This window comes from Oncorhynchus nerka, linkage group LG10 (assembly GCF_034236695.1).
Source record: "Oncorhynchus nerka isolate Pitt River linkage group LG10, Oner_Uvic_2.0, whole genome shotgun sequence".
In the NCBI taxonomy this organism is placed as follows: Eukaryota; Metazoa; Chordata; class Actinopteri; order Salmoniformes; family Salmonidae; genus Oncorhynchus; species Oncorhynchus nerka.
The window spans coordinates 19,487,228-19,512,954 of NC_088405.1; the positions used below are offsets into that span (position 1 = coordinate 19,487,228).

Genomic DNA, 25,727 nt, shown 5'->3' on the forward strand with positions numbered 1-25,727 from the left:
AGAGCAGGGAAGAGTGTTGCGGACATATTCAGCCCACACAAGCTGCTGGCTCCAAGTGGTTCGGTTGGCTGCGACCAGGCAGCACAGGGTGGTCTCGAGGTCCTGGTTGGCTCGCTCCGACTGGCCAATGGAATGGGGGTGGAACCTGGAGGACAGGCTGGCCGACGACCAAGTGAGGGTGCAGAACACCTTCCAGAATTGGGATGAGAACTGAGGAACCCGGTCAGAGACCATTTCCACAGGCAGTCCATGGATCCATCCGGAAGACATGCTGCACCATGACCTGGGCTGTCTCTTTGGCATAGAGTAGTTTGGAGAGAGGAATGAAGTGGGCGGCTTTGGAGAACCGATCCACCATGGTCAGGATGGCGGTGTTGCCTTCAGACAGGGGAAGACCTGTGACAAAGTCCAGGGAGATGTGAGACCAGGGACGGTGGGGGACAGGCAGAGGTTGGAGTAGACCAGCCGGAGCTTGTAGAGGAGTCTTGTTCTGTGCATAAACTGTGCAAGCAGCGATGAATGAGGACACGGCCGGGACCATGGTAGATGAACGGATGTTCCGCTCGCTCCAGCCAGTGCCTCCATTCTTCCAACGACATCTTCAGTTTCTTTCCGTGGCATTGAGGCGATGGGAAAATAAGATGTAGGGATGTAGCTTGAAGTCAAAGGCAGAACACTGGGATAGGACAGCCCCCACCCCGATGTCTGAAGCATCGGACTCCACCACGAACTGACGAGATGGGTCCGGATGAACCAGGATGGGAGATGTGGTGAAGCGATGTTTGAGGTCCCAGAATCCTCGGTCCGCAGCTGGGGACCACATGAATGGAACATTGGGCGAGGTGAGTGCTGACGGGGGAAGCCAGGGTGCAGCAACCCAGGATTAAGTGGAAATAGAAATTGGTGAACACCAAGAAACGTTGCAGCTCCACCCTGGACGTAGGCTGAGGCCAATCCATCATTGCTCTCACCTTCCTGGGATCCACCTGGACACTCCCAGCAGAGATGATGTAACCCAGAAAAACTATGGTGGAGCGATGGAACTCATACTTCTCCGCCTTCACAAACAGCTGATTCTCCAGAAGGCGTTGAAGGACCTGCCGGACGTGGAGCGCGTGTTCCTGAGGGGAGTGGGAGAAGACGAGGATGTAGACGAAGACGAACCGGTTTAACCTCTAGCGTCGAGCAATCCCGTATCCGGGAGCGTAATCATAGCCTCAAGCTCATTACCATAACGCAACGTTAACTATTCATGAAAATCGCAAAAAAAAATGAAAGAAATATATTCACTCACAAGCTTAGCCTTTTGTTAACAACACTGTCATCTCAGATTTTCAAAATATGCTTTTCAACCATAGCTACACAAGCATTTGTGTAAGAGTATTGATAGCTAGCATAGCATTAAGCCTAGCATTCAGCAGGCAACATTTTCACAAAAACAAGAAAAGCATTCAAATAAAATAATTTACCTTTGAAGAACTTCGGATGTTTTCAATGAGGAGACTCTCAGTTAGATAGCAAATGTTCATTTTTTCCAAAAAGATGATTTGTGTGGGAGAAATCGCTCTGTTTTTTTCATCACGTTTGGCTAAGAAAAAAAAACGAAAATTCAGTCATTACAACGCCAAACTTTTTTCCAAATTAACTCCATAATATCGACAGAAACATGGCAAACGTTGTTTAGAATCAATCCTCAAGGTGTTTTTCACATATCTATTCGATGATAAATCATTCGTGGCAGTTGGGTTTCTCCTCAGTAGCAAACGGAAAAGTACTGCAGCTGGAGATTACGCAATAATTGCGACGGAGGACACCAAGCGACCACCTGGTAAATGTAGTGTCTTATGGTCAATCTTCCAATGATATGCCTACAAATACATCACAATGCTGCAGACACCTTGGGGAAACGACAAAAAGTGTAAGCTCATTCGTGGCCCATTCACAGCTATATAAGGAGTCATTGGAACACAGCGCCTTCAAAATCTGGGGCACTTCCTGTTTGAAATGACATCTTGGTTTCGCCTGTAGCATCAGTTCTGTGGCACTCACAGACAATATCTTTGCAGTTTTGGAAACGTCAGAGTGTTTTCTTTACAAAGCTGTCAATTATATGCATAGTCGAGCATCTTTTCGTGACAAAATATCTTGTTTAAAACGGGAACGTTCTTCATCCAAAAATTAAAATAGCGCCCCGTATATCCAAGAAGTTAACATGTCGCAGAAAACATAATTCACCAGAGCCTGGAACACCACAGGGGCGTTGATGAGGCCAAAGGGCATGACCAGATACTCGTAGTGGCCACTGGCCATGTTGAAGGCGGTCTTCCACTCGTCTCCCTCTCGTATCTGCACCAGGTGGTAGGCGTTCCGTAGATCCAGCTTGGAAAACCGTGGCTCCCTGGAGTGGCTCGAAGGCCGAGAAGATGAGTAGTAGCAGTAATGTCATTGAGTCCCCAGTAGTCAATGCACAGGAGCAGGGTCTTGTCCTTTTTCTCCACAAATACGAATCCTACGCCGGCATGAGAGGAAGAGTGATGGATAAATCCTAGCTAGGGAGTTGCTGAACACCTCCCGGAGGTCCTGGTACTCCGCGGGAATGGGGAAGAGGTCGGGGCACCTTCCAAGCCCACAGGAAGACGTCCCGGGGCACCTTCCAAGCCCACAGGAAGATGTCCCGGGGCAGGTTGGGCTGACTTCAGGCAATGGGCGTGGCAGAACGGGCTCCAGCCCATGATGACACCAGTAGACCAGTTAATGAGGGGATTGGGTCGTTGGAGCCAGGAGAATCCCAATACCACGGGAATCAGAGGGGACTTGATGAGCGGGAACTGGATAGCCTCGTTGTGGTTCCCTGATACCTGTAGGTGGATGGGAGTGGTGTTTTGGATGGGAGTGGTGTTGTGGGTGACTTGTACATATTGAAGATATTGGATAACTGTCCACATTTACTTTTCGTCAGCCAACAAGATGAGGAGGCCTAACGAACAGCAAAAGCACTAGCCTATGTCAATCTACTATCCTCCATGACCTATGCTATTCTGTACGAGAAATAAATATTCAAAACATAGTCTGGGACAGTTGTGGGATGCTATAGATCCCAAATAAATACAACCACTAGCATCAAAAAAAGTTTTTTGCGCAATGTGGCTGATGCAACAGATCAGAAAATGTAGTTTAAAATGTTGATAAACTATTAGGATCTTTCTTCACATTATAAGTGTAGCATGTGCACATGTTAGTAGGCTATAAGTGTGAATGTTCCATTGGCTATAAGTGTGAATGTTCCACACCGTTATCAAAAGTGACCACAAATGCAATTATGCATGTAATGCTTTTATTACGAAGGTGCATTTTTATGGTGAAAATTATCTTCCCCAAACTTGAAACTCACATACTGCTTATGTATGCCAGTTAGGCTCTACACCCCTTGTAAAGTGGATTAATGTGTTATTTGGCTACTTTAGTTGTGATACAAACTTCACCAAAACATATAGGCCTATGGGCTAGGCCACATGAGGTGTGCGACTATGATTAGAAAAAGTTGCAAAAAAAAGGCATTGTTTCTTATCACAAGTGATAATATATCATTCACAAGTGATAGGCTAATATTGTCACCCATCAGACTATTCTTGATTTAATCTTGTATTTACATATACAGTCGTGGCCAAAAGTTTTGAGAATGACACAAATATACATTTTCACAAAGTCTGCTGCCTCAGTTTGTATGATGGCAATTTGCATATACTCCAGAATGTTATGAAGAGTGATCAGATGAATTGCAATTAATTGCAAAGTCCCTCTTTGCCATGCAAATGAACTGAATCCCCCAAAAACTTTTCCACTGCATTTCAGCCCTGCCACAAAAGGACCAGCTGACATCATGTTAGTGATTCTCTCGTTAACACAGGTGTGAGTGTTGACGAGGACATCATTGTGCTTCCTCTGTCAACCATGGTTACCTGCAAGGAAACACCTGCCGTCATCATTGCTTTGCACAAAAAGGGCTTCACAGGCAAGGATATTGCTGCCAGTAAGATTGCACCTAAATCAACCATTTATCGGATCATCAAGAACTTCAAGGAGAGCAGTTCAATTGTTGTGAAGAAGGCTTCAGGGTGCCTGAGAAAGACCAGCAAGCGCCAGGAACGTCTCCTAAAGTTGATTCAGCTGCGGGATCGGGGCACCACCAGTACAGAGCTTGTTCAGGAATGGCAGCAAGCAGATGTGAGTGCAGCAGGTGTGAGTGCAACCTGATGATGGAGTTGGTGTCGTGCAAAGCCACGCAGTCTAGAACCAAAAAGAGTTCTTCAGCTGTCCCCATAAGAGAACCCTTTGAACCCTTTTGGTTCCAGATAGAACACTTTTGGGTTCCATGTGTAACCATTTCCACAGAGAGTTCTACCTGGAACCAAAAAGGTTTCTTCTATGGGGACAGCCACAGAACCGTTTTGGAACCCTTTTTTCTAAGAGTGTGCCCATCAGGAAGTCCAGGATCCAGTTGCAGAGGGTGATGTCCAGACCCAGGGCTCTGAGCTTGGAGGAAACAATAGTGTTGAATGCTGAACTGTAGTCAATGAACAGCATTCTCACAAGTGTTCCTCTTGTCCAGATGTGTTACGGCCATGTGAATAGCGATGGAAATGACATCTCCTTGTCTTTACACAGATGTTGACACCACCAAAGACCCCTGTCAGAAGGTGAAGTGTAGCCGAAACAAGGTGTGTATTGCCCAGGGATACCAGAGGGCTGTGTGTGTCAACCGCAAGAAGCTCGAGCACAGGTGAGTGTGTGTAGATTGGTCTCACACCCCATTCAATGGTAATTCTAAGGTTGCGAAGGTTAGTGAATTAAATTATTTTTCTGCGGTTAGCTCCCTAACAGTAAAGTGTGTTTTCTTAATTAATATTTCCCTCATTACAGCTTGATGTTTAATGATACTGCTGTGTTGCAGACCACAGGAGGCTGCTGAGGGGAGGACGGCTCATAATAATGGCTGGAACGGAGTGACGCTCCAGCCATTACCACGAGCCCGTCCTCCCCAATTAAGGAGCCACCAACCTCCTGTGCTGCAGACAGATGATTAAACACCTGTAGGTGTACTGGTACTGTCCGTCGCTAGCTCTATAAATACCCTGTGGTTGTTGTGATAGGATCCTGTGGATGGATCCTCAGGACATGTCTGTGGATGTGTTAACAGGTAGAAAACCTCCATCAAACTACATTATCACAACACAAGCTTTCACAAAAAAGAATAAAAATATATAGATTTATTCTGAGGTGAATATCGAAGCCGAACTGATGTCCCCAACACAATTCACTGTAATGTTGCTAGTGTGAAGAACATTGAACAAAAATATAAATGCAACATGTAAAGTGTTGGTCCCATGTTTCATGAGCTGAAATAAAAGATCCCAGAAATGTTCTCAAATTTTGTGCAGAAATTTGTTTACATTCCTGTTAGTAAGCATTTCTCCTTTACCAAGATAAGCCATCCACCTGACAGGTGTGGCATATCAAGAAGCGGATTAACCTCTCTGGGATATGTGGGACGCTAGCGTCTTTTTGTCCGATTAATTCCATCGATATATATCCAAAATGTCAATTTATTTGGCGCGTTTGATCCAGAAAACCACCGGTTCCAACTTGCGCACCGTGACTACAAAATATCTCAAAAGTTACCTGTAAACTTTGCCAACACATTTCAAACTACTTTTGTAATACAACTTTAGGTATTTTTTAATGTAAATAATCAATAAAATTGAAGACGAGATGATCTGTGTTCAATACAGGAGGAAAACAAACTGTAGCATGCTTTCTGGACACGCGCCTCTAACAGTACACTTCAAGTTACCCTCGTTCAAGATGGCCGTACTTCTTCATTACAGCGGAGTCAATCACCACCTTCCGGAGACACCTGAAACCCCACCTCTTTCAGGAATACCTAGGATAGGATAAAGTAATCCTTCTCACCCCCCCCCCCCCCCTTAAAAGATTTAGATGCACTATTGTAAAGTGGCTGTTCCACTGGATGTCTTAAGGTGAACGCACCAATTTGTAAGTCGCTCTGGATAAGAGCGTCTGCTAAATGACTTAAATGTAAATGTAAATTACACAAAGGAAAAACCTCAACCAATTTCTAAAGACTGGTGACATCCAGTGGAAGCGATAGGAACTGCAAGAAGGTCCCTTAGATATCTGGATTCCCAATGAAAACCCATTGAAAAGAGAGTGACCTAAAAAAAAATAATCTGAATGGTTTGTCCTCGGGGTTTCGCCTGCTAAATAAGTTCTGTTATACTCACAGACATGATTCAAACAGTTTTAGAAACTTCAGAGTGTTTTCTATCCAAATCTACTAATAATATGCATATATTATCTTGTGGAGATGATTAACAGGCAGTTGAATTTGGGCATGCATTTAATCCGGATGTGAAAATACTGCCCCCTGTCACTAAGAAGTTAAACAACATGATCATTACACAGGTGCACCTTGTGCTGGGGACAATAAAAGGCCACTCTAAAATCTGCAGTTTTGACACACAACATAATGCCACAGATGTCTCAAGTTTTGAGGGAGTGTGCAATTGCCATGCTGACTGCAGGAATGTCCACCAGAGCTGTTGCCAGTGTATTTCATGTTAATTTCTCTACCAAAAGCCGCCTCAGTTTATGGTAGAGCAATTAACATTACATTCTCTGGCAACAGCTCTGGTGGACATTCCTACAGTCAGCATGCCAATTCGTCATTTTAGAGAATGTGGCAGTTTGTCCAACCGGCCTCACAACCGCAGACAATGTGTAACCACGCCAGCCCACGACTCGATATCTGGTTTCTTCACTTACGAGATCATCTGAGACCAGCGACCTGGACAGCTGGTGAAATTTAGGAGTATTTCTGTCTGTAATAAAGCCCTTTTGTGGGGAAAACTCATTCTGCTTGGCTGGGCCTATCTCCCCAGTGGGTGTTACTACTAGATCACAGACTCTGAACCTGTACCATCTATCTCTTACCTGATCCAGAGGTAGCCTCTGTTGTGTTACTGCCCTCCCAGGCCCACCCACTTGGGAGCCAGGCCCATCCATGGCTGTGACCCTGCCCAGTCATATGAAATCCACAGATTAGGGCCTAATTAATGTATTTCAATTGACTGATTTCCTTATATGAACTGTAACTCAGTAATTGTTGTATGTTGCATTTATATTTTCGTTCAGTATACATTACTGCTGCCACCAAGCCATTGGAAGCAGAACCTCTTTGTCCTCTGTGTCTTAAGTAAAGCAGCCTGCTCAAATACTGTGTGTGTGGTGCGTGTGTGGTGTGTGCGCGTGGTGCGTGTGTTTATGCGCGCACGCTCTGTAGACTGAAGCAGCCTGCCCTGAGGTCTCCTGAAGGAGGATGTCAGCCCTGTCCTTTCTCCTCTGGTCCTGTGTGTGGCTCTGACGGACACAACTACGCCTCCCAGGTACACACACACACACACACACACACACACACACAAAGTGACAAGTCACAATTTTCTTATATTTATCTCAAATGAGCCTTTATATGAATCGAACTTAGTCATTTAATTTCCCTTTTCAACACATCATTCTCAACAAGGTCAGAGAAGATAAAGCATAAATCAATAGAAACACGTAGGAGAGATGTGTCACCACAACAACTCTCTGGTCCTCAGTTGCTATTTATCACAGCCCTTTTTGTGTTGTCTATATCTCTGGAGGCTGTCCACACTGTTACCCTCTAACTATATCTGTATGTCTATGGAGGCTGTCCACACTGTTACCCTCTAACTATATCTGTATATCTCTGGAGGCTGTCCACACTGTTAACCTCTAACTGTATCTGTATATCTCTGGAGGCTGTCCATACTGTTAACCTCTAACTATATCTGTATATCTCTGGAGGCTGTCCACACTGTTAACTTCTTACTGTATCTGAAGCATTATGTACAAGCTCTAGATCCAAGAGACACAACAACATTACAGCCGTGTTGTAATTTACTGATAAAACAGAGATACATAGCCTGATAAGAGCGCGTGTGTGTGTGTTGTAGTGTAAACTGGAGCAGCAGGCGTGCCTCACAGGGAAGGAGTTGACTACGAAGTGTTCAGGTCTTTGTCCCTGTCCAACCGCGACCCCAACCAAAGAGGCAGAGGTCAAGCATGGTGAGTACACGCACACACACACACAAACTGCAGTGCTATACAATAACTTTCTCTCTCTCTACCTCTCTCTTTTTTTCTCTCTCTCCCCCATAGAGAGTTGTACAGGGCAGGACCTGTCTGATCTGGGGGACAGGCTGAGGGAATGGTTCCAGCTGCTGCAGGGCAACGCCAAGCTGAACAACAACAGCAGGACTGGAGCCAGTAACACAGCAAAGGCTACCTCTGGATCAGGTAAGAGGTAGATGGTTTAGAATCTGTGATCTACCAGCAACACTCCCAGCTGAGACAGGTATACTCCTCTCCCCACTGCAGGTCATGGTTCAAACTACACTCCAACCCTTTAAAAGGTTATCCCACCTTCTCTGTCATTTCATAACTGTCTCAATAAAGTTAACAGACAGTACAGTAGAGTTAGTATAAGGCCAGCACTGCATCAGGTAATAGTTAAATAGGGCCAGCACTGCATCAGGTAATAGTTAAATAGGGCCAGCACTGGATCAGGTAAGAGTTCAATAGGGCCAGCACTGCATCAGGTAAGAGTTCAATAGGGCCAGCACTGCATCAGGTAAGAGTTCATTAAGGTCAGCACTGACTTGCCTAGTTAAATAAAGGTTAAATAAAAATAACATAAACAATAGAAAATCAAGTAAGAGTTAAATAGGACCAGCATCATATCAGATTGTCACGTTCTTTCAAAATCGAACCCAGAAGCAGACCAGGACAAGGAGAGTAGGAAGAAGGTGAGTATTTATTTACAAGTGAATGTGAATGGGTAGATATCCAGGTGGCGTAGCGGGCAGCGGTGGTGAGTTGATGGGAGTAAATAGGTGGATCCAATGGGGTAGCGGAATCCTCCGACGACCAGGCGGGAATGGGGTAAATGATCCGGGTGAGTAACTGAAGACAGAACAAACGGAGGTAAGTTTAAGGCAAGCAATACGTAAAAAACAACAAAACAAATTCTATCCAACTTGAGGCTGATACTCTGGCACAACATACTGTTCATGGCTAACGATCCGGCAGGGAATGGATGTCAGGTCCGGGCTTATGAAGAGGAGAGATGATGATCAGGACCAGGTGTGCAGATAGCTGATGGGATACAGGTGCGGGTAATCAGAACTCCCAACTGGCTACATTGCCCGGCAACCAGACAGGGTGCGTTCCAGGACGCCGGAAAAAACACCCCAGGACAGAACACAGGCAAAAAAACAGACTCAGGAAACGGGATTCGTGACAGTACCCCCCCCTCCAACGAACGCCACCAGGCGGACTACCCGGAGCGCCAGGGTGGAGGCGGTAAAAGTCACGAAGCAGGTCATCGTCAAGGATCTGACGCCGAGGAATCCAACTCCTCTCCTCAGGACCATATCCTTCCCAATCCACTAAATACTGGAAACCTCGACCCCGCCGTCTGGAGTCCATGATGCGGCGCACCGTGTAGGCAGGACCACCTCCGATCATCCGAGGAGGAGGAGGACGAGGAGGAGGGGGCAACAGAGGACTGAGGAGAACCGGCTTGAGGCAGGAGACATGAAAGGTGGGATGTACTCTTAGTGTAGCAGGCAACTTGAGTCGGACCACAACAGGATTAATGATCTTCTCCACTACAAACGGACCAATGAACTTCGGTGACAGTTTCCTCGACTCAGTCCGTAGAGGAAGATCCCGTGTGTAGCCAACCAAACCCTATCTCTGACGGTATAAGCGGGGGCAGGAATACGGCGACGATTCGCCTGGATCTGATACCGGTCAGAAACCTTAAGGAGGGCCTTCCTGGCCCGATGCCAGGTGCGGTGGCAACGACGAATGTGGGTCTGGACAGAAGGAACCGAGAGATCCCGCTCCTGAGAAGGAAACAAGGGAAGTTGGTAACCGTACAGGCACTGGAAGGGAGACATCCCAGTAGCAGATGAAGGGAGAGTATTATGAGCATACTCGACCCAGGGTAATTGAGAGGACCAAGAGGTGGGATCAGAGGAAACAAGACAGCGCAGCGTGGACTCCATCTTCTGGTTGGCTCTCTCCGCCTGACCATTAGATTGGGGGTGAAATCCAGATGTGAGACTGACTGTAGCTCCAATGGCCAAACAGAAGGATTTCCAGACAGCAGAGGTAAACTGAGGACCACGGTCAGAAACGATGTCACAGGGCAACCCGTGGACCCTGAACACCTCCCTAACCAGGATCTCGGACGTCTCAGTGGCAGAAGGCAGCTTGGAGAGGGGAACAAAGTGGGCAAACTTGCTGAATCTATCCACAATGGTCAGAATAACCGTGTTACCAACAGAAGAGGGCAACCCCGTGACAAAATCCAGGGCCAGATGTGACCAGGGTCGCCGGGGAATAGGTAGGGGGTGAAGCCCAGAGCTGGCCCGATTGGTACTCTTATTCTGCGCACAAACAGGACAAGCGGCAACAAACCTCCGGGTATCTTCTCCCATGGCAGGCCACCAAAATCGTCTGCGCAGTAGCGCCATAGTCCGAGCAACACCAGGGTGACAAGCTATCTTGCTGGCGTGGGACCACTGAAGGACAGCAGAACGAACCAACTCAGGCACGAACAATTGACCGGGTGGACCGTTATCGGGCCCGGGCTGTGTCCGAAGAGCCGCCATCACCTCCTCTTCAATCCTCCATGTAACGGCTCCCACGACAACGTTCTGGGGAAGAATCGTCTCAGTCTTGGCCCCACTCTCCTCCGTCTTGGAGAACATCCGGGACAGGGCGTCCGCCTTCCCGTTCTTCGACCCAGGTCGGAACGTCAGGGAAAAATTGAAGCGTCCAAAAAAACAAAGCCCACCGGGCATGACGGGAGTTGAGACGTTTAGCCGATTGCACGTAAGCCAGATTCTTGTGGTCAGTCCAGACCACAAACGGTTGCTCCGCTCCCTCTAACCAGTGACGCCACTCCTCCAAGGCAAGCTTCACAGCGAGAAGCTCCCGGTTACCCACATCGTAGTTTCTTTCAGCTGGAGAAAGACGACAAGAGTAGAAGGCGCAGGGATGGAGTTTACCGTCAGTGGAGCTACGCTGGAACAGGATGGCGCCCACCCCCACATCAGACGCATCCACCTCCACAACGAACTGACGGGAAGTGTCAGGTTGAGAGAGAATCGGGGCGTTGGTGAATCGGCTCTTCAAATCTAGAAATGCTCGGTCTGCCTCAGGAGACCAACAGAACTTTCTGGTGCAAGACGTCAGTACAGTTAAAGGGGCAGCCACCCAGCTGTAATCATGGATAAACCTCCGATAAAAATTTGCAAACCCCAGGAATCTCTGGAGCTGCAATCTCGTACCGGGCTGGACCCAATCCCAAACCGCCCAAACCTTCTCTTGGTCCATCTTGATCTCTCCCCTGGAGATGATGTACCCGAGGAAGGACATTGTGTGGGCGTGAAAATCGCACTTCTCAGCCTTCACGAACAGACGGTTCTCCAATAACCGCTGCAGGACCTGCTTGACATGCTGAACGTGGCTAGAAAGCTCCTTCGAGAAGATGAGGATATCATCCAGGTAAACGAACACAAAAATACCAATCATATCTCTCAGAACGTCATTCACCATACTTTGGAACACAGCAGGAGCGTTGGTCAGTCCAAACGACATCACCTGGTACTCGAAATGTCCCATCGGAGTATTGAACCCAGTCAACCACTCGTCCCCCTCTTTGATCCAAACCAAATGATAAGCATTACGTAAATCAAGCTTCGTAAAAACCGTAGCACCCTGTAAAGAATCGAAAGCCGAGCTCATCAAGGGCAGGGGATACTTGTTCTTGACCGTAATATCATTCAAACCCCGATAATCAATACACGGTCAAAGAGAGCCATCCTTCTTGCTCACAAAAAAAAATCCTGCTCCCAGAGGTGATGACGAGGGCCGAATGAGACCTGTAGCTAGAGACTCCTTGATGTAGGTCTCCAAGGCCTCACGTTCAGGTCGAGAGATACTGTATAACCGTCCCTTGGGAAAGGCGGCTCCAGGAAACAGATTAATCGCACAGTCATAAGGTCGGTGGGGAGGAAGGGACAGAGCCTTCTGTTTACTGAATACTTCACCCAACTCGTGATATGTTTCTGGAACCAGGGACAAATCAGGAGGAGCAGAGTCACTGACCTGACTGGAAACGGCAGGAGAACAGGCAGTCCTAAGGCAGTTAGCATGACAATCAATGCTCCAACTAGTTACCTTACCCATCACCCAATCAAACGAGGGATTGTGTTCCTTCAGCCAGGGGTAACAAAGAACCAGAGGAACATGGGGCGAGGACAGAATGAAGAAGGAGATAAACTCTGAATGATTCCCCGACAACAACATCTTAACCGGTTCAGTCCTCATAGTGATCCGTGCCAGACTACTGCCGTTCAGAGTGGTTGCTTCAATGGCTTCCGGCAATTGCTCCTTGGAAAGCCCCAGCTGTTCCACCAAGTCAGCATCAATAAAGCTGCCATCGGCACCTGAATCGATAAAAGCGTTCATCTCTAAGCTCTGATCCTTATTCATAAGGGTCGCAGGAAAACGGGGTCTAACAGGATTCTTGAGAGGTTGAAACTGGCTCGCTAAAATTCCTCCCAAAACTAGCGAGCCGGGCAGTTTAACGGGCGCTGTGGACAAGCGGAGATGTAATGTCCCGAGCTACCACAGTAGAGACAGCTGTTGGTCTCACGTCTACGTTGGCGCTCCTCCTTAGTTAGCCCGTGTCGCCCCACTTGCATTGGTTCAGGATCTGGTGGCAAGACCCCTCCACTAATCCCGTGTGGGAAATAACGATCAATACGTTCTGGTTCACTTCCTGAACCGAATGGTAACCGAGTTGCTGATTGATTGGATGGACCCCACTGCTTCTCCCTCCTTCTCTCGGACTCTATTATCTACCCGAATAGATAAAGTGACCAAACTATCTAGGTCACTAGGCTCTGGATAGGAGATCAGCTCGTCCTTGAGTTGCTCCGACAACCCCTGGTAAAAAACCGCTTGTAGTGATTCCTCATTCCAACCACTCTCCACAGCCAATGTCCTGAATTCTATCACAAAGTCTGCCACACTGCGAGCTCCTTGGCGAAGAGAGAACAAACGTTTAGCTGCGTCCTTGCCTCGGACTGGATGGTCAAAAAGCTTTCTCATCTCTGCCGTGAAACCCTGGTATGACGTCATGCATGTGTCCCGTCGTTCCCAAACAGCTAAAGCCCATTCCAGAGCTCTACCACGCAACAGCTCACTAACAAAAGCTATCCTAGCCTTATCTGTGGCGTAAGAGTAGGGCTGCAGATCAAAAACTAACCCACACTGTAAAAGAAATGAACGGCATCCTCCCAGATCTTCCTCGTACTTCTCCGGTGTCGGAACCTTGGGCTCACGGAAGGAACCCGCTCCCGAATCGGCAGGTGATATGGGTGAAACAGGTGGTGGATGATCCGCCGGCAACCTGAGCTGATCCTGGATACTCGTTAATCGATCCGATAAGTTCCGGATTGAACCTGCTATCTCGTGTAGCGCCGTGTTGTGTTGTCCCAACATCTTCTCCTGCTGGGTAATGGCATGGCAAACGGAGTCCAGGTCCGCTGGGTTCATCCTTGGCCGGATCGTTCTGTCACGTTCTTTCAAAATCGAACCCAGAAGCAGACCAGGACAAGGAGAGTAGGAAGAAGGTGAGTATTTATTTACAAGTGATTATGAATGGGTAGATATATCCAGGTGGCGTAGCGGGCAGCGGTGGTGAGTTGATGGGAGTAAATAGGTGGATCCAATGGGGTAGCGGAATCCTCCGACGACCAGGCGGGAATGGAGTAAATGATCCGGGTGAGTAACTGAAGACAGAACAAACGGAGGTAAGTTTAAGGCAAGCAATACGTAAAAAACAACCAAACAAATTCTATCCAACTTGAGGCTGATACTCTGGCACAACATACTGTTCATGGCTAACGATCCGGCAGGGAATGGATGTCAGGTCCGGGCTTATGAAGAGGAGAGATGATGATCAGGACCAGGTGTGCAGATAGCTGATGGGATACAGGTGCGGGTAATCAGAACTCCCAACTGGCTACATTGCCTGGCAACCAGACAGGGTGCGTTCTAGGACGCCGGAAAAAACACTCCAGGACAGAACACAGGCAAAAAAACAGACTCAGGAAACGGGATTCGTGACACAGATGCAACATTGTGTATATTCTCATTTATTTTCCTAATGATATTTGGAGTTACTATAATCCTGACCTCTACCACTGTTATGAATATTTGATCTGTCTGTGTGGGTTATAACTCATTCCTCCTCTCCCCTTTTCACTGTGGGTGTGTGTGTGCTTGCATGTGCGTGTGTATCTCAACATATGTGTGCTTGCATGTGTGCGTGTGTATCTCAACATGTGTGTGCTTGCATGTGTGTGTGTGTGTGTGTGTGTGTCTGAACATGTGTATGTTTACCAGCTTGTGCGTGTGTCTCTATATGTGTATCATATCTCCCTCTCTGTCTGTAGTCCTGGACAGGAGCGTAGTGGTCAGCTGTAAGGACTCTGTAGGCTGGATGTTCTCTAAGCTGGACACCAACAGTGATCAGTATCTGGACCAGGCCGAGCTGGCAGCCATTAACCTGGACAAGTATGAGGTCTGCATCCGACCCTTCTTCAACTCCTGTGACTCCTACAGGGACGGGAAGGTTTCTACAGCCGAGTGGTGCCTCTGCTTCTGGAGACAGAGTGAGTATAATTTGGGGAAAGGTGTGCTTGTGTGTCCGTTGATGTCTCTCCTATCCCTTCTCTCCTTTCTCCGCTCTCTTCTCTCCTCCCCTGTCTCTCCTCTCTTCTCCCCTCTCTCTCCTCTCTCCTCTCTCTTCTCCCATCTATCTCCTCTCTTATATCCCCTCTCTCTTCTCTCCTCCCTCTTCTCCCCTCTCTCCGCTCTCCCTTCTCTTCTCCCCTCTCTCTCCTCTCTCCTCTTCTCCCCTCTCTCTTCTCTCCTCTCTCTTCTCCCGTCTCTCTACTCTCTCTTCTCCCGTCTCTCCCCTCTCTCTCCTCTCCACTCTCCTCCCTCTTCTCCCTCTCTCCTCTCTCTTCTCCCGTCTCTCTACTCTCTCTTCTCCCGTCTCTCCCCTCTCTCTCTTCTCCCCTCTCTCCACTCTCCTCCCTCTTCTCCCTCTCTCCCCTCTCCACTCTTCTCCCTCTTCTCCCTCTCTCCGCTCTCTCTCCTCTCTTCTCTCCTCCCCTGTCTCTCCTCTCTTCTCCCCTCTCTCTCTTCTCTCTTCTCCCCTCTCTCTCTTCTTCCGTCTATCTCCTCTCTTATATCCCCTCTCTCTTCTCCCTCTCTCTCCTCTCCCCCTCTCCCTCTTCTCCCGTCTCTCTCCTCTCTCTTCTCTCTCTCTTCTCCCGTCTATCTCCTCTCTCTTCTCTCCCTCTCTCCCCTCTCTCTTCTCCCGTCTATCTCCTCTCTCCTCTCTCTTCTCCCGTCTCTCTCTCTCTCTTCTCCCGTCTCTCTCCTCTCTCCTCCTCTCTTCTCCCGTCTCTCTCCTCTATCCTCTCTTCTCCCGTCTCTCTCCTCTCTCCTCTCTCTTCTCTCCCCTCTCTCCCCTCTCCACTCTCCTCCCTCTCTCTCCCCTCTCTCCCCTCTCTCTCTCTCTCTTCTCTCCTTCCTGTCTCTCCTCTCTTCTCCCCTCTCTCTCCCTGTCTCTCTCTTCTCCCCTCTCTCTCCTTCTCTCTCTCCTCTCTCTTCTCCCGTCTATCTCCTCTCTTATATCCCCTCTCTCTTCTCCCCTCTCTCCTCTCCCCTCTCCCTCTTCTCCCGTCTCTCTCCTCTCTCCTCTCTCTTCTCCCGTCTCTCTCTTCTCCCCTCTCTCCCCTCTCTCTCCTCTCTCTTCTCCCGTCTATCTCCTCCTCTCTTCTCCCGTCTATCTCCTCTCTTATATCCCCTCTCTCTTCTCCCGTCTCTCCCCTCTCCCGTCTCCCCCTCTCTCTCTCCCTCTCTCTCCCTCTCTCTCTCTCTCTTCTCCCATCTATCTCCCTCTCTCTCTCTCTCTTCTCCCGTCTATCTCCTCTCTTATATCCCAGTCTCTCTCTCTTCTCCCGTCTCTCTCCTCTCTCCTCTCTCCTCTCTCTTCTCCCGTCTCTCTCTCTCTCCTCTCTCTATCTCTCTCTTCTCCTGTCTATCTCCTCTCTTATATCCCCTCTCTCTTCTCCCGTCTCTCTCCTCTCTCCTCTATCTTCTCCCGTCTCTCTCCTCTCTCCTCTCTCTTCTCCCGTCTATCTCCTCTCTTATATCCCCTCTCTCTTCTCCCGTCTCTCTCCTCTCTCCTCTCTCTTCTCCCGTCTCTCTCCTCTCTCCTCTCTCTTCTCCCGTCTATCTCCTCTCTCCTCTCTCTTCTCCCGTCTATCTCCTCTCTTATATCCCCTCTCTCTTCTCCCGTCTCTCCCCTCTCCCGTCTCCCCTCTCGCCCCTCTCTCTCCCTCCCGTCTCCCCTCTCTCCTCTCTTCTCTCCTCCCCTGTCTCTCCTCTCTTCTCCCCTCTCTCTCCTCTCCCGTCTCTCTCCTCTCTCTTCTCCCGTCTCTCTCTTCTCTCTTCTCCCGTCTATCTCCTCTCTCTTCTCCCCTCTCTCTCCTCTCTCTTCTCCCGTCTCTCTCCTCTCTCCTCTCTCTTCTTCCGTCTATCTCCTCTCTTATATCCCCTCTCTCTTCTCTCCTCCCTCTTCTCTCCTCTCTCCTCTTCTCCCCTCTCTCTTCTCTCCTCTCTCTTCTCCCGTCTCTCTACTCTCTCTTCTCCCATCTCTCCCCTCTCTCTCTTCTCCCCTCTCCACTCTCCTCCCTCTTCTCCCTCTCTCCGCTCTCCACTCTTCTCCCTCTTCTCCCCTCTCTCCTCTCTCTTCTCCCGTCTCTCTACTCTCTCTTCTCCCGTCTCTCCCCTCTCTCTCTTCTCCCCTCTCTCCCCTCTCCACTCTCCTCCCTCTTCTCCCCTCTCTCCCCTCTCCACTCTTCTCCCTCTTCTCCCCTCTCTCCGCTCTCTCTCCTCTCTTCTCTCCTCCCCTGTCTCTCCTCTCTTCTCCCCTCTCTCTCTTCTCTCTTCTCCCCTCTGTCTCTTCTCCTGTCTATCTCCTCTCTCCCTTCTCTTCTCCCCTCTCTCCTCTCTCTTCTCCCGTCTCTCTACTCTCTCTTCTCCCGTCTATCTCCTCTCTCCTCTCTCTTCTCCCGTCTATCTCCTCCACTTATATCCCAGCTCTCTCTTCTCCCGTCTCTCTCCTCTCTCCTCTCTCCTCTCTCTTATCCCGTCTCTCTCCTCTCTCCTCTCTCTTCTCCTGTCTATCTCCTCTCTTATATCCCCTCTCTCTTCTCCCGTCTCTCTCCTCTCTCCTCTCTCTTCTCCCGTCTCTCTCTTCTCCCGTCTATCTCCCCACTCTTATACCCCCTCTCTCCTCTCTCTTCTCCCGTCTCTCTACTCTCTCTTCTCCCGTCTCTCCCCTCTCTCTCTTCTCCCCTCTCTCCCCTCTCCACTCTTCTCCCTCTTCTCCCCTCTCTCCGCTCTCTCTCCTCTCTTCTCTCCTTCCCTGTCTCTCCTCTCTTCTCCCCTCTCTCTCCTCTCTCTTCTCCCCTCTCTCTCCTCTCTCCTCTCTCTTCTCCCGTCTATCTCCTCTCTTATATCCCCTCTCTCTTCTCCCCTCTCTCCTCTCCCCTCTCCCTCTTCTCCCGTCTCTCTCCTCTCTCCTCTCTCTTCTCCCGTCTCTCTCTTCTCCCCTCTCTCTCCTCTCTCTTCTCCCGTCTATCTCCTCTCTCCTCTCTCTTCTCCCGTCTATCTCCTCTCTTATATCCCAGCTCTCTCTTCTCCCATCTCTCTCCTCTCTCCCTCTCTCCTGTCTCTTCTCCCTCTCTCTCTCTCTCTCTCTTCTCCTGTCTATCTCCTCTCTTATATCCCCTCTCTCTTCTCCCGTCTCTCTCCTCTCTCCTCTCTCTTCTCCCGTCTATCTCCTCTCTTATATCCCCTCTCTCTTCTCCCGTCTCTCTCCTCTCTCTTCTCCCGTCTATCTCCTCTCTCCTCTCTCTTCTCCCGTCTATCTCCTCTCTTATATCCCTCTCTCCCCTCTCTCCCCTCCCGTCTCCCCTCTCTCCTCTCTTCTCTCCTCCCCTGTCTCTCCTCTCTTCTCCCCTCTCTCTCCTCTCCCGTCTCTCTCCTCTCACCTCTCTCTTCTCCCGTCTCTCTCCTCTCTCTTCTCCCGTCTATCTCCTCTCTCTTCTCCTCTCTTCTCCCCTCTCTCTCCTCTCTCTTCTCCCCTCTCTCTCCTCTCTCCTCTCTCTTCTCCCGTCTATCTCCTCTCTTATATCCCCTCTCTCTTCTCCCCTCTCTCCTCTCCCCTCTCCCTCTTCTCCCGTCTCTCTCCTCTCTCCTCTCTCTTCTCCCGTCTCTCTCTTCTCCCCTCTCTCTCCTCTCTCTTCTCCCGTCTATCTCCTCTCTCCTCTCTCTTCTCCCGTCTATCTCCTCTCTTATATCCCAGCTCTCTCTTCTCCCATCTCTCTCCTCTCTCCTCTCTCCTGTCTCTTCTCCCGTCTCTCTCCTCTCTCCTCTCTCTTCTCCTGTCTATCTCCTCTCTTATATCCCCTCTCTCTTCTCCCGTCTCTCTCCTCTCTCCTCTCTCTTCTCCCGTCTATCTCCTCTCTTATATCCCCTCTCTCTTCTCCCGTCTCTCTCCTCTCTCCTCTCTCTTCTCCCGTCTATCTCCTCTCTCCTCTCTCTTCTCCCGTCTATCTCCTCTCTTATATCCCTCTCTCCCCTCTCTCCCCTCCCGTCTCCCCTCTCTCCTCTCTTCTCTCCTCCCTGTCTCTCCTCTCTTCTCCCCTCTCTCTCCTCTCCCGTCTCTCTCCTCTCACCTCTCTCTTCTCCCGTCTCTCTCCTCTCTCTTCTCCCGTCTATCTCCCCTCTCTACCCTCTCTCTCTCTCTCTCTTCTCCCGTCTCTCTCCTCTCTCCTCTCTCTTCTCCCGTCTATCTCCTCTCTCTTCTCCCGTCTATCTCTCTCCTCTCTTATATCCCCCTCTCTCTTCTCCCGTCTCTCCCCTCTCTCGTCTCCCCTCTCTCGTCTCCCCTCCCCCGTCTCTCCTCTCTTCTCTCTCTTCTCCCTCTATCTCTCTCTTCTCTTCTCCCTCTCTCCCCTCTCTCCTCTCTCTTCTCCCGTCTATCTCCTCTCTCTTCTCCCCTCTCTCCCCTCTCTCCTCTCTCCTCTCCCATCTTTCTCCTCTCTCTTCTCCCGTCTATCTCCTCTCTCTTCTCCCCTCTCTCCCCTCTCTCTCCTCTCTCTTCTCCCGTCTATCTCCTCTCTTATATCCCCTCTCTCTTCTCCCGTCTCTCCCCTCTCTCGTCTCCCCTCTCTCCTCTCCCGTCTCCCCTCTCTCCCCTCTCGCAGTCCATCACTGTAAGTCTTCCCCTAGTTGTTTTTTAGTTGCCCAGTGGTGGGGAAATGGCCACAGTGGTGCAGTAACAACATCACTGTAGCTTGTTGCCAGGATGGTTCCTCCCACAGCTCTCGCAGATTGTGTCTGTCAGCCAAGCAGCTGGCCAGAAACTAGACAAGACCTGTGTTTACCACTGGACCCATGGCTGGAGCCACTGCATGTGTCCCAAATGGCACCATATGCCCTATATAGTGCACTACTTTTGGCCAGAGCCCATGAAACCTGAGAAACACAGTAGTTTGAAGTGGCATATAAATCATGTATCATTTCAATGGGAGATTTGTGTGAATGTTCGAGACTTTCTACGCATATCTGAATTTTCTATGATTTGGCCAATTGTGTGTATTGAAGTGATGTGCTGAAGCGTTGGTGTGTTTCCCCCTCAGAGCCCCCCTGCCTGGCTGAGCTGGAGAGGATCCAAGTTCAGGAGGGAGGCAAGAACAAACTAGGTATTTATTATGTGCTGCATGTTCCTGCATGATTGACATTTCCCAGACGTGCATGAGGGCTTTGAATGAGCATACCCCTTACGGAATTTCATGTGATCACGTGATGGCAGGTAACCTAGTGGTTAAGAGCGTTGGGCCAATAACTGAAAGGTCGTTGGTTTGAATCTCCAAGCTGACTAGGTGAAGAATCTGATGTGCCCTTGAGCAAGGCACTTAACCCTAATTGCTCTGAATAAGTGCGGCTGCTAAAATGTTAATTTAATGTGATAATGTGAAATCATGTGATTTTGAATTTTCCCCAATGCAACATTATTTACATGAACCCTTTACACTCATGGAAATGGTCCTATATGGATAGTAATACATTGAAATGCTTCTTACAGAAGAAATCTGAAAAGCATATGCATAACCATGGTAGTGATTTAAAAGGTAACAGTTTGGAGATAATGGGGAAATGTTTAGACCAAAGCACAACCTTTCACCTGACACTGGATCCAATCATTACACTGTCGATTTTCGCCGATAACAAAATCTGAAAATACTCTGGGATACATTCAGTAACATGATAAGACAAAACAATGACAAGGGTCTGAGTGAGAGGGCTAACTGGTGTTCCCAAGTGGCTACACAACCTCTACAAAGTGTACACAGTTCCTAAGTCATTTCAATGCACTTTTATGACTCAGTCTTCAACTATAAGGTGCTTGTTTTGAGCTCTCTTAGCTGTACCGTTGAGGAACTAGAGCAACACACTTGTAGTTGTTGTATTAGGAACACAGCCCTGCATCCCCACCATCACAGAATTACTGTTGTTGTTTACGCAATCGAAAAAACAGTCCAATATAAATCACAATCTGGGTCAGGTTCTATTGCTTTCACAAGGCAATCTGGGTCAGGTTCTATTGCTTTCACAAGGCAATCTGGGTCAGGTGGGCATGAAAGCTTGTTCTATTGCTTTCACAAGGCAATCTGGGTCAGGTGGGCGTGAAAGCTTGTTCTATTGCTTTCACAAGGCAATCTGGGTCAGGTGGGCGTGAAAGCTTGTTCTATTGCTTTCACAAGGCAATCTGGGTCAGGTGGGCGTGAAAGCTTGTTCTATTGCTTTCACAAGGCAATCTGGGTCAGGTGGGCATGAAAGCTTGTTCTATTGCTTTCACAAGGCAATCTGGGTCAGGTGGGCATGAAAGCTTGTTCTATTGCTTTCACAAGGCAATCTGGGTCAGGTGCGCATGAAAGCTTGTTCTATTGCTTTCACAAGGCAATTCAGAGAAGCAGATTGTAATTTTGGTGCACATAGAATGTCATGAGAGCATTCAGATGCGTCGTCGGTGGAAAATGTTCTTCACAACAGACAAACAGGCTCATTCTGTTGAACAACCCAGGGTATGAAGCTATGTCATCTTGTAACTGTACATCAAACATAGTGATCATAAACGTTGACACTGTATATCACATGAGTTTTATGATATAGAATGTGAAGTACACATTTGGACTCACGGGTGTTTGGCTTGTTTGTATGACATCATAGCTGTATTTATTATAATCCTCAACATCTCATCTTTCAAAATCCAATTTAGGAGATTATTAGTGCCCAAATCTGCCATTTTCAACCAGTATACAGGTACGAGTGTAAAGGGTTAACATATATTTTTCACCTTATTCTGCATGTACTTAGATATAGAAGTCCTATGACATTCTATCCCGATTTCATCCCTTTTCTGATCATCAGTAGCGTATCTTATATTATAATAGCCTACAGATAGATGCTGATATATTCTAAGGTGTCAGGGCTAAAATCTCCGTAACCTTGTAAAGGTGAACTAGTCCAAATTCATAGCATGTGTGTCCTTGTTCTCTAGTTATTAGCCAGCCCCGTGGTGCAGCAGCAGCTCCTTGGTGCAGCAGTAGCCCCTTGGTGCAGCAGTAGCCCCTTGGTGCAGCAGCAGCCCTTGGTGCAGCAGTAGCCCCTTGGTGCAGCAGTAGCCCCTTGGTGCAGCAGCAGCTCCTTGGTGCAGCAGCAGCTCCTTGGTGCAGCAGTAGCCCCTTGGTGCAGCAGTAGCCCCTTGGTGCAGCAGTAGCCCCTTGGTGCAGCAGCAGCCCCTTGGTGCAGCAGCAGCCCCTTGGTGCAGCAGCAGCCCCTTGGTGCAGCAGTAGCCCCTTGGTGCAGCAGTAGCCCCTTGGTGCAGCAGCAGCTCCTTGGTGCAGCAGTAGCCCCTTGGTGCAGCAGTAGCCCCTTGGTGCAGCAGCAGCTCCTTGGTGCAGCAGCAGCCCTTGGTGCAGCAGCAGCTCCTTGGTGCAGCAGCAGCTCCTTGGTGCAGCAGTAGCCCCTTGGTGCAGCAGTAGCCCCTTGGTGCAGCAGCAGCTCCTTGGTGCAGCAGCAGCTCCTTGGTGCAGCAGCAGCCCCTTGGTGCAGCAGCAGCCCCTTGGTGCAGCAGTAGCCCCTTGGTGCAGCAGTAGCCCCTTGGTGCAGCAGTAGTATGCTGACCATAGAATATTAGAATTACATTGCCATTCTATTTCTATGGTGCTGTCTACACAGTTATTCCCCTCTCCTATACCTTCTCAATAAATGGATTTTGTATTCATGGCTTATGACATTTGAAATTGTCTGCAGAAAACAAATGCTGCATACATACAGTATCATTTAAGCTGTACGACACTTACACTGACCGTGATTAGGTATGATGGTTGGCCAGAACGTATAGCTTACACTGACCGTGATTAGGTATGATGGTTGGCCAGAACGTATAGCTTACACTGACCGTGATTAGGTATGATGGTTGGCCAGAACGTATAGCTTACACTGACCGTGATTAGGTATGATGGTTGGCCAGAACGTATAGCTTACACTGACCGTGATTAGGTATGATGGTTGGCACAGAGGTATGATGGTTGGCCAGTATAGCTTACACTGACCGTGATTAGGTATGATGGTTGGCCAGAACGTGATTAGGTATGATGGTTATAGCTTACACTGACCGTGATTAGGTATGATGGTTGATTACCGTGGTATGATGGTTGGCCAGAACGTATAGCTTACACTGACCGTGATTAGGTATGATGGTTGGCCAGAACGTATAGCTTACTGGCTTATGTAAGTCCAATTAAGTATATATGATAACCTAAACACATCATCAATTCAAATGCTTTTTATATGATATGTATCTCTTGACTCAAAAGAATGAATGAAGCAAAACCATAATTCACAAATAGCATGGTTCTCCAACAAAATGATATAAAATAATAAGCATAAAGAAGGCAAATAACAACAAAAAAGGACCTGAATTAACAATGCCGTAAGAACCTGGGCAGTGCTATGGTGAGGTGTGACAGTTCAGACGTACTCTCTGTTCTCATATGTGTTGCATAGCAGACATTTTCCAGTGTTGTTGAAGGTGGCGATGCCTCTCAGATACTCCTAAAGTGGTTTATTCTGGAAGTCCTCCACGAGTCGCATCAACTCTTGCTGGCGGCTGCGCACGCGGGGCAACGTCCGTGCCTATAGAACACTAGCGAGTTCCTGCTCCCTCTGTAGTGACTTCCTATGCTGTTGTAGTTGCAAGGCGTCGAGGAACTGGCAAATTGTGGTTTGTGTCACTGTGGTATCGGTAAGACGCCCCACAAACGACTGACACCAACCAGCCCTTTGTGACGTTATTGGTCTTCCCCATGTCCTTCAGGACAGTATCGTAGTAGTTCCACATTTCTGTAATCAAAAGATAGAAACATGTTAGACACCCATTTGCTGTTGTCATCAACCTTGTTGCAATATTCCAGTGCTCTTCTTCGGCTTCTTTGACCCTTTCCCAACGGGCGCCCAATCCATGTGTCCTCGAAGTCAGCCACTGGGTCTTGAAAGACCAGAGTTTCCTCCATCTCCTTTAAACATCTCACCACATCAGAGGACGGGACAAATGCGAGCTTGTGGAGCATCTTGAGGGCAAAGTCGGGGTCCCTGAGGTACTTTGATGCCACCTCAGGACGGCGGGACAGTTGCCGTCTGAAGTGTGGTCCCAGATGGAAGAAGCAACCCCGGTTGTGGACCTCCGGGACACCTTCTTGAAGGCCTTCACGGGAGCTGCTGGCTCGAAGTCAGTCATGACGGATTCTGGCTTCAGATCCGGGTTCAATTTCTTCAGTGCCTGGAACGCACAACTGTATGTCCACACAAAAAAATAAAATGGTAGGCTGTTAGATTGCATTTTTTTTTTAAATGAACTTAATTTATGCTTTTGAATGCATCACTCACTGAAATGACCGTTTTCCACTAGCATTGCTACGTTCTCCAAAAATGCTAGCCAGATTCGTATTCTCATTCTGGACCTTCCTAAATAACTAGCTAACACAAATTGTAAAAACTGTTGGGAGGAAATATCCACAGCACAGGGAAGTAAAAAATAAGCTCAACTTCTGAAGAGTGAACTATCCCTTTAAAACAACATTAATATGCTCGTAAATGATTATCCCTAGGCCTACCTCAGACTTATCGGGCAGCATACTAATGGCTGCTACAAGCACAGCCTCCTGTCGCATATCCCGTGAATATGTGAGCATCCCGTGGATGGTGTACACCTGCTGGAATGAAGGTGGAACCTTCTTGAATGTTCCATTGGCAAACCAGTGCTCACAGTCACACAGGAATTCCAAGTTGTCTTTGGTTGTGAAGATCCAAATCCTGTCTGGGTCTGGCCCACTGTCGTGCTGAAGAAACAGCTCTCCACAATGCGTAGTATGGTAGATCTCAGGTATGACCAGGTTGGAGAGGGTTGCCGGGCCTCCCCCCCGTCGTGCTCCTCATGTGAGGGATGACTGGATCCACTTCAGGAGTGACAGGATTGGGGAGAGTTGCAGGTCCAACCTGGTCACCACCAGCTGCCGTGTCATGGTTCCCAGGGACTGTAGCCGGAACCTGCGTCTGCTTGTCTTCTTTTTCCTGTGCCTCTGTATACTGATTTTTAAGTTATATTCTGAGGGTAAATAATGCCTGACAGCATCTGACATGGCCGGTGTAGCAGACTCCAAAACGTGCAGTGTGCTTTCCATGGTCTCCAAACTCCTCTTCTTCATGTTGTTCAGTACATGTCGGACTGCTATCTGCTTTCCGTCCGGGATGTGGTTGTGGTCTCCCAACAGTGAGGACAGCACGAGTACGAACTGTACTCTGTACCTTTACAGAAAGATTTGTTAGCCATATCTCGTTCTTTTCTGTAAGTGTAGCCCCCATGCACCAGGATTCTGTTTCCAAGCACAGAGGCCCAACTTGGGTTCCATTGTAGCTCCTTCTTGGGGACCTCCTCAGAAAGGAATGACTGCTGTGGAAAAGGGTGCTCTATTTGTACAACATCTTGGGGTTATTACCATCCCAGTGATTTGCAGGTCTATTGTTTGACTATCAAGATCCAAAACTGCAGTTCCTTTCTACAGTCATGTGACAATTAGCTTTTTTCCCTATCTTCTAATACAAACCACTAAATGTTTTCTTAAATTAATCAAACCATAGGATAATTAATAGTCTGTAATACAAACACAAATTATTTTAACTGTAACATAGTAGGCTATGATAATTTAACATCACAAACAACAACCTGTACCCCCGCACATTGACTCGGTACCCCCTGTATATAGCCTTGTTATTGTTATTTTATTTTGTTACTTTAGTTTATTTAGTAAATATTTGTTGAACTGGTTAAGGGC

General features: G+C 48.4%; 1 protein-coding gene across 1 annotated transcript in view; it reads left to right on the forward strand.

The window, feature by feature from the left end:
* LOC115134979 (testican-2-like) overlaps window positions 1-25,727 on the forward strand; it is a 92,658-nt gene that overhangs the window by 63,769 nt on the left and 3,162 nt on the right. Inside the window, exons 3-8 of the mRNA XM_029669121.2 lie at window positions 4,666-4,780; window positions 7,361-7,463; window positions 8,055-8,166; window positions 8,260-8,397; window positions 14,640-14,858; window positions 19,971-20,033. Coding sequence (XP_029524981.1) covers window positions 4,666-4,780; window positions 7,361-7,463; window positions 8,055-8,166; window positions 8,260-8,397; window positions 14,640-14,858; window positions 19,971-20,033 — 750 coding nt within the window. The remainder of the gene's footprint in view (window positions 1-4,665; window positions 4,781-7,360; window positions 7,464-8,054; window positions 8,167-8,259; window positions 8,398-14,639; window positions 14,859-19,970; window positions 20,034-25,727) is intronic.